The sequence below is a fragment of the Tachyglossus aculeatus genome, chromosome 15 (assembly GCF_015852505.1).
Source record: "Tachyglossus aculeatus isolate mTacAcu1 chromosome 15, mTacAcu1.pri, whole genome shotgun sequence".
Classification (NCBI taxonomy): Eukaryota; Metazoa; Chordata; class Mammalia; order Monotremata; family Tachyglossidae; genus Tachyglossus; species Tachyglossus aculeatus.
The window spans coordinates 21,171,460-21,183,878 of record NC_052080.1 but is presented as its reverse complement, the minus strand read 5'-3'; the positions used below and the strand labels follow the sequence as shown (position 1 = coordinate 21,183,878).

At 40.1% G+C, this 12,419-nt stretch overlaps 1 protein-coding gene across 1 annotated transcript in view; it reads right to left on the bottom strand.

Annotated features, from left to right (window-relative positions):
• ABCA5 (ATP binding cassette subfamily A member 5) overlaps window positions 1-12,419 on the bottom strand; it is a 91,167-nt gene that overhangs the window by 23,727 nt on the left and 55,021 nt on the right. Inside the window, exons 19-27 of the mRNA XM_038757097.1 lie at window positions 11,594-11,795; window positions 8,055-8,224; window positions 5,959-6,086; window positions 5,211-5,348; window positions 4,437-4,550; window positions 3,073-3,243; window positions 2,141-2,254; window positions 1,694-1,831; window positions 60-134 (exon numbers count right to left, since the gene is read on the bottom strand). Of these exons, the coding sequence (XP_038613025.1) occupies window positions 60-134; window positions 1,694-1,831; window positions 2,141-2,254; window positions 3,073-3,243; window positions 4,437-4,550; window positions 5,211-5,348; window positions 5,959-6,086; window positions 8,055-8,224; window positions 11,594-11,795 (1,250 nt within the window). The remainder of the gene's footprint in view (window positions 1-59; window positions 135-1,693; window positions 1,832-2,140; window positions 2,255-3,072; window positions 3,244-4,436; window positions 4,551-5,210; window positions 5,349-5,958; window positions 6,087-8,054; window positions 8,225-11,593; window positions 11,796-12,419) is intronic.

Below are 12,419 nucleotides of genomic sequence, written 5' to 3'. Positions count from 1 at the left end.
TCTGTAATACAAATGTTCTTTAGTTAATGACGGGGAAAAATAACCTAGTTGTTACTTACCGAAATGACTGCCACTAAAAGCCTGTCCCACGGATCATAGTTTCCTTCATTTCTTGGTATATTTTTCCAGGAAATCTGATATAAATTTTAAATGGGACATATTATTGAGAAATCACATGTCTTTCTATAGTAAATGAAGTATTTTTTCTTTCCTTTTTTCAGCAACATATCACAATCTGTTAATAGGATAAGCTCATACTTAAAAATATACTGATTGGCAATTAAGTATCCTTCTGAAACTTTAACTAAATTATCAAAATCTTGTCGTAGCAGAAGAAAGGAAGTGTCCCATTTTTCATTTCACAGGGAACTGAAGAAGCACTTTGTTCCTATCCAAAGATCATAGGGGTCCAGCTGAAAATGAATCTTCCAGCTCTACATTTTTCCAACATTTGAAACTTCAGATCTAATCAAATTTCACAGACCAATCCTTCTTTTGCACCTCATTGACACAAAATTACAGTCACTGGAATATTCAGTTCGGGGAGCAATGGAGTCATTTTTTTTTATTTGTTTAGAGTTTACTCTGGGCCAACCCGTGTGCTACGCATTGTGGTAGATGCAATGCACTGATGTTGGACACAGTCCCTGTCCCACATGGGGAGCCCGTTGTTGGGTAGGGACTGTCTCTATATGTTGCCGACTTGTACTTCCCAAGCGCTTAGTATAGTGCTCTGCACACAGTAAGAGCTCAATAAATATGATTGAATGAATCTCAGTCCAAGCAGGAGGGAGCAGAATTTAATCCCCATTTTACAGTTGAGAATACTAAGGCACAGGGAGGTTAGGTGACTTGCCCAAGGTCACACAGCAAGCAATTGGCATAGCTGGGAATCTGAACCCAGGTCCTCTAACTCCTGGGCCCATGCTCTTTTGACTAGGCAACACTGTTTCTCCAATTGCTCCATCTTCCTTGATAAATCTTTACCATACCAAGTATTCCCAATGGACACAGTGATGTATCTCAGAGAATGTCTATGCTCTTGAGGAGCTGAGCACACATATAATAATAATAATGATAGCATTTATTAAGCACTTACTATGTGCAAAGCACTGTTCTTAGCACTGGGGAGGTTACAAGGTGATGAGGTTGTCCCACGGGGGGCTCACAGTCTTCACCACCATTTTCCAGATGAGGTAACTGAGGCACAGAGAAGTGAAATGACTTGCCCAAAGTCACCCAGCTGACAATTGGCGGAGCCGGGATTTGAACCCATGACGTCTGACTCCAAAGCCCGTGTTCTTTCCACTGAGCCATGCTGCTTCTCTAATAATGATGGTATTTGTTAAGCGCTTACTATGTGCAAAGCACTGTTCTAAGCGCTGGGGGGATACAAGGTGATCAGGTTGTCCCACGTGGGGCTCACAGTCTTAATCCCCATTTTCCAGATGAGGGAACTGAGGCACAGAGAAGTTAAGTGACTTGCCCAAAGTCACACAGCTGACAATTGGCGGAGCCGGGATTTGACTCCCTGACATCTGACTCCAAAGCCCAGGCTCTTTCCACTGAGCCATGCTGCCTGTTCTATCAAATTGCATGTTTCTGAAACACGTAAGAGTGAGGTTGAATGAGGATTTTTGTCTGAAGACAAAGCTTTCAAGGATCATTCACTACAAACCCATGATAAACATACCTTTATGAAACAAATCAGACATCCTAACAGCGGGTAGATTGGGATAATTATGCAGAAGGTATAATGAAGTACAGTAGTCAAAGTGAGGTATCCCAAGAAGAAGGTTATTTCAGTTACAGCAATGCAAACCAAAGCTGTCTGAAACAAAATGAGAAAATATACGGCTATTTAAACAATTAATATAAACGTAATTGTACATTACGCTGAACGAGAAGTAGTAGCAATCCTATTTATCGAATGCCCCCTGGGAGTCACGCTCTCACGTTATCCAAGATACATTCATTGAAAATGTTCACGGATGATGAAGGAAAAGGCAATTCACTTCGAGGTTTTGCAATCAGACAAGCGGAAAATATGAAACAGTTTTCAAGGAGCACAAAGGCGGCAACAGCTTCACTAAAAGCTACTTTAAATACAGCTTTCAAAATAAAACAAAGTATGACTTACCATAGAGTAGATGAAAGACCAAAATTCCTTTGCATTATGAACTTTTCTGAAGGTGAAAGATGCCACATAGGTAAACAGAATAACTGACGGTACATAGCCAATGAGGGAAAAAACCTGCCAAAGAAGGCAAGATGGACGAATCATGACACGTATATCAATGCCAAAAAAGGGTGACAGTTTAGGCACAATGGCACAAGTTAAAAATCAGCCGTATAAACTACAGCTCACATTCTAATTCTCCACTCCAAAACTGGAGTGCAGCTTTGTGAAGAATGCCTTTGGCTGAATAAAGCTGGTGTTGGTGAATATTCTCAAAAATATTTACTTGATAAAACACTAGCCAGCATCTAACAAAATATTTTGCTCTAATAACCCTATCTCTCACTTGTGCTCTCCCAAGCCCTTGGTATAGTTCTCTGCACATGTACAAAATGGGTAAAATTATTATTTTTTTAATGGCATTTGTTCAGTGTTTATTACTGTGTCAGGCACTGTACTAAACACTGGGGTAAATACAAACTAAGCAGGCAGGACACAGTCCATGTCTCACAAAGGGCTCACCTTCTCAATCCCCATTTTACTGCTGAGGTACCTGAGGCACAGAGAAATTAAGTGCCTTGCCCAAGACCACACAGCGGGCAAATGGTGGAGCGAGGATTAGAACCCAGGTCCTTCTGACTTCCAAGCCCATGCTCTATCCACTACAGAACACAGTTTCTCTGTATCAACTTCTCAATTCCCCAGTAATTATAGCACTATATTTCTTGCCAGAAAATGACAATTTCATCATGAATATTGCATCACAAAAAAGCTCAATTACTCAAGACATGCTTCAGGCAAAAGCATTCTCTAGTCTTATGTTAGCTTAAAATTATATATTTTTAAAAATGTGATTAAACACAATGGTGAGAGGTAACATAGTATCAACTTACCACAGAAAGGAACTTTAGAGCATAAAAATAAACCCCATAGTGAAACGCAAACAGACTTCCGATCATCAAAACAAGAACCAAAAAAAATAAAGGAAAGTCAATAACGGCTTGTCCGGTCCAATAAGCCGATGGAAAAAGACCTGAAATCTTAAGCTGTGTAAATGATTTGATCTATGAAAAAACAAAAAGAAAGCCTTAATTAGTGAAACACATTTTATACGTTATTGCAATAATAAAACACAAATGGGTCGCATCGTGTCCTTGGAATCAGCAAACAACTTTGGGACACAATTTTTCCCCAGGAAAATCATGTGAGCCTCTTTTTCTCTGTGCAGAAGAGTGATTTTTAGAGTCAGTATCTGTGAACATGAAGAATTCCAACAAGAGCCAAAGTACGGAGGTGCTCTAAGTTCACAGCAAGAAAAGTCAAAGCTAAATCAAACCGCCTGACCTATAATTAACTACGTTTAGAACAATCTCAACTTGTATAAAAAATTGGTTTTGTCCGCCAAAAGCAGTTTACACAGGCCTTCATTAAAAAAAATCTGAGGGCCTTGTCCAGATGCATGAGTAAGGTACATACATTTAAAAACTCATCTGTAAAAATGAGGGCTAAAATGTTTGCAGGAGCCCTTAAGGAAGAGATGTAAAATGGGTACAGAACATCAGCGTTACACTCCTTAATAGACTGTTCTCTACATTGTAGACACACCTCTAAACTGTAATCTTGCCACGGGCAACCAATGTGTTGACTAATTCTGTTGCACTCTCCCAAATGCTTAGTACCATGCTCTGCACACAGTGCAATTTACTGATATGATCTTTCTTGGGATTCTTGAAGTTCTCCTACACCAAGAGTTCCTAGCTGTAGTGACAGTTCTACCTACTGGATGTTATTCACAACTGACTTGAGCAGAAACAGAGACAAATTCCACTAACAAACCAGAACCAGCTCTTTTATCTGACACAGATGTGTTACATTCGGTTGATCCATCTGCTTGTTGGTCTAAATTATCCAATCAATTTAATCCCATCCAATCTGTTATACCACTTTGTCTGAAAACTACTTACCACACAATCGTTTCTTTACCATCACCAGGAGCTGATAGCTTTTACATTTTCTCTGCTTTTACACTAACCATCTCCTTGGTAATCCTTCAAACTGTTGCTGCATTGTTTCCCAGGTACTTAGTACAGTGTTTTGCACAGAGTAAAAACTCATTAAGTATCATGGATTGGAGTTTCACTACTGTGACACTGATAGTCTCAATAATCTCATCTACCAAAGGCAAAGACCGAGTAGTAATACTTCCATCTTGAAAAGGCCAAAACAAATTGGTCTTGTTTCTTAATCTATGAGTTACCTTATGGTTTTCAGCATTTTCCATGGCAAAATACGGTGGCATAGCAGTGACGATAATTCCGAGCAAAGCGGCTTCAAAATATAGCTCGATTTTGAAAACTGTGTCAGTAATTTCCTGAAAAATAACCAAGAATAAAGGAATGAAACCCAAGGACTGCATGAGACCACACTAGCCCTGAATATAATAAAAATAGTGCCCCAAAACCCAGAATAAATTAGTGTAACTTTGTTTCGGAAGCATATCACGACATGTAGGGGCTACTAACTTATTAAGAAAAGTCTCAGTGTTGTGAGACCCTAGAATAATTTATCAAAGGAGTTCATGAAATTTCTTTTTCTGGGGATTTTAAAAATTGTTTTATGACTGTAAAGGATGGTAATAAACTTAGTGGTTTGTGAGGGATGCCCTTAACCTCAAGAATCCAGATTTGAAAATGAAAACACATTCAATTTCTACTCATCTTTCATTTTTTCATATATATCCTGTAAAAAAAGAAATCAGCCTTCTACAAAACTATCATTTCTCTGCCAGATGATTGGTATACATTCATAAGGACAAATGCCTAAGAAAATTCCTATTTAAGAGGTGATATAGTATCAGAAATTAAATCAAGTACCTCAAGGAACATAATTAAAAAGCCCTCAGCATAAAAGCTTTCTCTTTTCCAATTTACATTTCTTCTATCCTTAACAAATTTGAAGTCATTTTGAATTTTGATTTAAAATTTGTTCCCAAGCAGAATACATCTGCTTTTGGGGATGAGAATTTACTTACTTGAAAAAATGGGGTGCTCCAGATATGAATTTCTTCAGTCACATTTAAATGATAGAGCATGGAATTGCTAATGATATTCATCAAAACAGGTAAAGAATAAATCATAGTGCCATTGACGATAGTGGTAAAGATGTAGTCCTATACAAGACAAAAAAAGCACTGCACTCAAGACATGCTATGTACCGTTCAGTGACTTTTAGATTTTGAATTCCTTCGTTGGAGTAGCTGAACAATTGGAATGTTCAAAAAAACCACATGTTCAATAGTCACCATGAAAACTGTTATCAACCCCTCTCCTTCCTTCCCGTGAATGCCATTCTCTCCCCTTGCACCCCAGCTTTTCACTCCCCTGCAATCCACCTCCCCAGCTGCTCATGGGATTTCCTTCTCCGTGCTCCTACTTTTCCTTATTTTCCCCTCACTCCCACTCCTCTCTTTTCTCTTCTGAGAAGCGAAGCAGAGGGAGATTTGGAAGAAAAATGGAAGGAAATGAGAGGAGTTAAACGGGACACAAATTCAGTATTTTCATTCCAATTTTCTCCATTTCCCTTCCCACTTATTTCTCTCTCCATCTTCTGCAGGCCTCGTTCCATACTGCCTTGGGACCCCACAGACGAGGGCTCTAGAAGCTGACTCTCTCGAGGAAGTCATTTCGCATTACTAGATGTTTCTACGGGAAAATGCTCATGGGTCAAAACTGTGATACTAGGTTAACAATTAACTGAAAATAAGGACAAATCGTTCTTACCTTTCCTGAATGCATTATATTTAAAGCAGCACTATGAGGAGCAGCTGATACATAGTCACTGTCATTAAACATCTTGATGGATATGTTCTGGCTCGTGAAGAAGCTAATAAGGTCATCAATGTCTGAATCTGGTTATTAAGAAAAGGAATCAATTTAAGTTAAAAAAAGCTTCCTTAACACATTTAAAAAACCTCACAGAAAACCTTTACATTCCCCGAGTAAGCCCAATTTCCCTTACTCCCTCTTCCTTCTGTGGCACCTAAGCACTCAGACCTGTACCCTTTAAGCACTTGATAGTCACCCCACAGCACTTACATACGTAACACCCAAAATTTATTTCAGCGATGATCTCCCCCTCTACACTATAAGCTCCTTGTGGGCAGGGTATGTGTCTGCAATTCTGCTGCACTGCACAAGATAAGCCCACAATCAATACCACTGATATTATAATTTTATTTCTGCTACTGCCCAAAACTTAAGTGCTTATTAAAATTCAAGAATTCAATGTCAAACAAGAAAGAGTTTGCATAAGAACCAGAAATAGTTTTTAATATGAGGCACAAGAAACATAAGGGAAAAGAGGAAGCAATGTGGAAAATGTTTGAGGAATGTTCAGCTATCACTTCAGGGTAAGAGAAGCTCCGAAAACTGCAATATATCTTGGGAATTTTTTACTAGGATAGTCTTTATGGAATCTGGCAAGACTTGGGCATTCAACACCCATCCTACTACTTAGTCTATAAACCCCATGTGGGACAGGGACTGTGTCCAATGTGATTAACTTGCAAGAATAATAATTGTGGTATTTGTTAAGCACTTTCTATGTGCCAGGCACTGTACTAAGCATAGGGGTAGAGAAAAGCAAATCAGATTGGACACAGTCCCTGTCCCACATGGGGCTCAGTCTTAATGCCCAACTTACAGATGAGGTAACTAAGGCACAGAGAAGTTAAGTGACTTGCTCAAGTTCACAAAGCTGACAAGGCAGAGCAGAGATTAGAACCCAGGTCCCTTCTGACACCCAGCCCATGTCCGAGTGCTTAGAATACTGCTTGACTGATAGTAAGTGCTTAGCAAATATCAACATAATAATAACAATAGCAGCGATATTCACTCTCTGCAAGCATATTTTAAGCATCGGTAAATAATCTGGCATTTGATAAGCAGTTAATATGTGTCAAGTACTCTTCAAACCACTGGGGCAGATGCATGATAACCAGATCTGATGGTCTCTGTTCCTCATGGGCCTCACAGTCCAGGAAGGAGGGAGAAAAGGTATTTTATCTCCATTTAACCTAGGAGGAAACCGAGGCACAGGGAAGTTAAATGACTTGCCCAAGGTCACACAGCAAGCCAGTGGCAGAGCTGGAACTAGAATATGGATCTCAACCCCCAGGTACCATGCTCTTTCCACTAGGTTACACCGCATCCCTACTCATAGACATAATTAAAAAGATATACATCAGCTAAAGTGAGAAAGTTTCCAGAATACTAGTAATAGAAGCACTTAAGTACACACAACCAACATTGCTTAGTGGATAAAGCACAGGCCTGGGCACTTCTCTGGGCCTCAGTTACCTCATATGGAAAATGGGGATTTAAGAGTGTGACCCCCATGTGAGACAGGGATTGTATCCAACCTGGTTAACTTGCATCCATCGCGGTGCTTAGAACAGCGCTTGGCACGGAGTAAGTGCTTAACAAGCACCATAATTATTGCTATCATTAACAATCCATAGCATCATGTACATATTTGATCCTATCTGTAATTTATTTATATTGTCAGTTTCCCCTGCTAGATTGTAAAGCTCCCTGGGGCAAGGATCATGTCTGCTAATTTGTTGTCCTCTTCCAAATGCTTAGGACAGCGCTGTGCACACACAACATGCTCAATAAATAGTCTTGATTGATTGCAACTGGGAGTACACAAGTGTCACTGGCTACTCAGCCAAAGCTACATCGCTGAATGTATTTTCTTCACCCCGGGAAGAAAACTGATCCAACACTAAAGCTGTTTATATTTACATCAAGATTTCACCCACGAGTATTTCTAAAACCACCCCAGAAAATGTGTCCTCTTAATGCAATGCTCTCACCAGTGGAGTTTTGAAGAAGGAGGCTGGTTTTGTACTTATGAGCTCTCTCTCCCGGCTTCAGAAAATACAAATCGGGGCTAAGTCTGACTGGGGCAGCAGAATTCTTAAAGTAACGATGTACCAAACACATGAAAACTTGAACTGCAAGAAAAATTAAAAGCAGGAGCAGTCTGAAAGGAGAAAAATAGATCAAGTGTCTTGTTAGCTCAATTTCCCCAGGGCAGCAGTTCTGTGGAGACAATGCTGGAGAAGGAACTTTAAAATTCACAATGGAGGGGGAAAAAAAGATAAAGCCTCAAGCACCCTTCCTAATTGTGGTTTTTGTTAAGCGCTTACTATGTGTCAAACACTGTGGGCAAGGGCCATGTCTGTTTATTGTTATCTTGTGCTCTCCCAAGCACTTAGTACACTGCTCTGCACACAGGAAGCACTCAATACAATGGAATGAATAAATGAGTGAATGAACATAAAGATATTTTTGTTTTAGGTTCTACTATATAGCACAGCATTTACTGAGTATCTCCATCTTCTACACTCCAACCTACATCTCGTGTTTTTTTTTTTTATGACATTTGTTAAACACTTCCTATGTGTTAACACTGGGATAGATCCAAGTTAATCAGGTTGGACACAGTCTCTGTCCCACATAGATCTCACAGTCTTAATTCCCATTCTACAGATGAGGTAGCTGAGGCTCAGAGAAGTTAAGTGAGTTGCCCAAGGTCCCAGAGCAGACAAGTGGCAGAGCTGGGATTAGAACCCAGGTCCTTCTGGTTCCCAGGTCCATGCTCTATCCATTAGGCCACACTGCTTCTCGACATTCTCAAAGATGGAGATGTTAATATTCAGAAGTAGCTTTAGCCAATGAAGGTTTACCCAGTCCTGTACTTTCAACATTGCTGTTCTCTCCAAAATACATAAAATGAACTCTGAAAGACTAACAGCGAATTACAGACAAAGCTAGAAGAAATCCTGTATTGCCAAGTCGCGCATACTTTTTTACTTTGAGTGTGAGCCCCATTTGGGTCAGGGAATGAGTCCAACTGGATGATCCTGTACCTACCCCGGGGTTTAGAACAGTGCTTGACACTTAATAAGAACTTAAATACCAACATTATTATTATGAAAGTTAATAGCTTTAGTATCCTCAGTATCTCACCCAACAGAAAGAAAAGAGAAGACTCATTACTAGGTCTGAAAGGTTAGCTTTAGTCAGAATATTACGATCTTCTTAAATTTGTAAGCATGCCTAGGAATGAAAACAAAATACACATCTGAAACTTTAAAACAAATCTCTACAGTGTACTTTCTCCCTCTTTGCCAATACACCTAAATGGACGTTTTCTTTCCTTTTGTTTTGGACGAGATTGTACTGATTGGACATAATTTCAGAGGTTTACCCACGTTAGGTTAAATCGGCAAATACTGGTTGTGCTGCACTGCCTAAAAGCCGCTTCTCGATTGGCATGTTTCTACTTGGCTGCAGTAACTCTTTAATAATAATAATGGTGGCATTTGTTAAGTGCTTACTATGTGCCAAGTACTGTTCTAAGCGCCGGGGTAGATACAATGTAATCAGGTTGTCCACAGTCTTCATCCCCATTTTACAGATGAGGGAACGGAGGTACAGAGCAGTCAAGTGACTTGCTCAAAGTCACACAGCTGATCGGTGGCAGAGACAGGATTAGAACCCATGACCTCTGACTCCCAAGCCCGGGCTCTTCCCACTAAGCCACGCTGCTTAGCACGAGCTTGGGAGTCAGAAGTTATGGGTTCAAATCCCGGCTCTGCCACATGTCTGCTAAGTGACTTTGGGCAAGTCACTTAACTTCTCTGTGCCTCAGTTACCTCATCTGTAAAATGGGGATTAAAAAACTGTGAGCCCCACGTGGGACAAACCGATCACCTTATATCCTCCCCAGCACTTAGAACAGTGCTTTGCACATAGTAAGCGCTTAACAAATGCCATCATTATTATTATTTTCTTTGTCCTTAAAAGGCTGAAAAGCCAAATGGCAGAGCTGATGCTATTTTAGTCCTGCTTAGTTCCCAAGCACAGTGTCTAAGGAGCACACTTTGAAGTCAACCTTCAGTATATTATTGAACCTTTCCTTCTCACCATCTTCACAGTGGATTTCCAATGCTAAGCTGGCCTAGGGAAGGAGAGGTAGGAGGTAAAGGGAAAGACCCGGCTATAGGAAGTTTATCTGATGGGAAGCTAAAGGAGCTGGGCTATCTGATCCTTCTGGAATTTCTTTCTAAGCAGCTTAATGATTAGTACGAATGGGTTGTAAACTGCTGAACCCTGTGTAGAAGTATAATGGCTGACAAACATTTTGCCATGTTAATCAAGTAGGTTATTCAATGAAAATGATTGTGACGCTGCGTTAATGAAGTAGATCATTTCGCAATGATGATGACGGCAAAACTTTTAGCAAATCAATCTGGACACTTTTAAGATAAGCTCTGATAGTAGGTATTCCACCTTGAATTAATGAACAATAAAAAATAAATTATATCCTCTGACAGACAACGTCTGGGCATTTCTTTTAAATTTAGCCCTTCCCCAAGGCTAAGGAACATAATTCTTAAGGCATTCTTAAATATACTTCCCTATGCTAAACTACTGTGGCTTGGGAGTCAGAGGGCCTGGGTTCTAAATTCCAACTCTGCCACTTGTCTGCTGTGTGACCTTGGGCAAGTCACTTAACTTCTCTGTGCCTCAGTTACTTCACTTGTAAAATGGAGATTAATAATTAGAGTGCTTTCTGGGACCAGTACCGTGTCCAACCCAATTATCTTGGATCCACCCCAGCGCTTAGTACAGAGCCTGGCATATATAGTGAGTATTTAACAAGTACCATTAAAAAAAAACAACTCATCGGCGCATAGTGAAATCTCCTATTAAAATTTTGGATAAGAACCATGCATGAAATCAGGCCTTGAAAAAGAAGAATGATAAAGTTTGGAATACAAACTGGAGAGGATGACATCTATTTGAAACAGGGCCAAGTATACTCAATATTTGTTTGGTGACGAAGGTAAAGCTCCTAATCTAAGTTTTATGAAATATCCTTGGCACGGATCTACTGCGGTTGCTTATTTTTCATTCTTTACAATAACAGCTATTTTAGACCTTGACACGTGTCAAATAGCCTTTATACATGTTGATGTACACAATATTTAAATACAGTAATCTAATTTGCATTGAAGAATGACCAATTGAGCCCTTTTTTCCCCAGCTCCCTTTCCCTTCTGCATCCTCTACTCTTAGATCTGGGCCCTTGGGCTATTTGGTATTCACCCCACTCTAAGCCCCATACATGTCTATAAATTACTGCGTCTATATTAATGCCCATATCCCCCTCTAGACTATGAGCTAGTTGTTTGGGGGGAAATGTGTCTACCAAATCTGAGTATTACACTCTCCCAAATCCTTAGTACAGTGCTCTGCACCCATTAAGCGCACAATAAATGCCACCGATTGATGAATCAGTTTCTCATAATTAAGTCAGGAAGGAAGAAATCATCATACTTACACAGATCTTATGGATTTGCTTTCCCGTTTTAAGTTGAGGAAATGAAACTTGGCTATGGTGGACACTTGCTGTTTCCAAAGAGCCATAGTGCTCACTGCAGATGCTTTCGTTTCAGAGAGTATAAGAAGACTTTGTTCCATATCATCAAAGGATTTGGAATCCATTTCTTCTTCGGGTTGCTGCTGATTGAACACACTATAATCTAAGGGTGAAAAAGAGAGGCAGGGAATTGGGACACTGAACCATCTCAAATGGCACACTGCTTTCATCTGGGAAAAACTGCAGAGGTAGGACCAAGTCCACACCTATGAATACCTCGATGCTCAAAGGACAAGAAAATTTTGCTATGATTCCTACTGACTAATGGTCCAAAATACAAAAGAGATTCACCTTGACTTCTATGGTATTTCAGTCATAGTTTCAGTTACACAAAATTAACTGAGCCTACTTCGGTTCACCCTAGAGACTCACTTGGGCATGGGGCAGTTTGTCACTTTCCTCCCCACTTGCACCACTCTGGCCCTCCTACCTTGACCCTACTTTTTCGCCTTGAAAAATTTGAGTCCTTTATCATTAGCTCTAAGAGACACGACAACAGTGATACCCAGCCCTAGACTGTAAGCTTGCTGTGGGCAGGGAATATGTCTGTTATATTGTACTCTCCCAACAGCTTAGTACACTCCTCTGCACATAATCAGCACTCAATAAATATGACTGGCTGACTGACAGGTGAAACAGAAGAAAAGTGAAACAGAAGAAAACAGACTTTCCTTTCATGTAGAAAGTGAAAATGTACCTCTGTGGGTACAGTTTATGGCTTGAACCA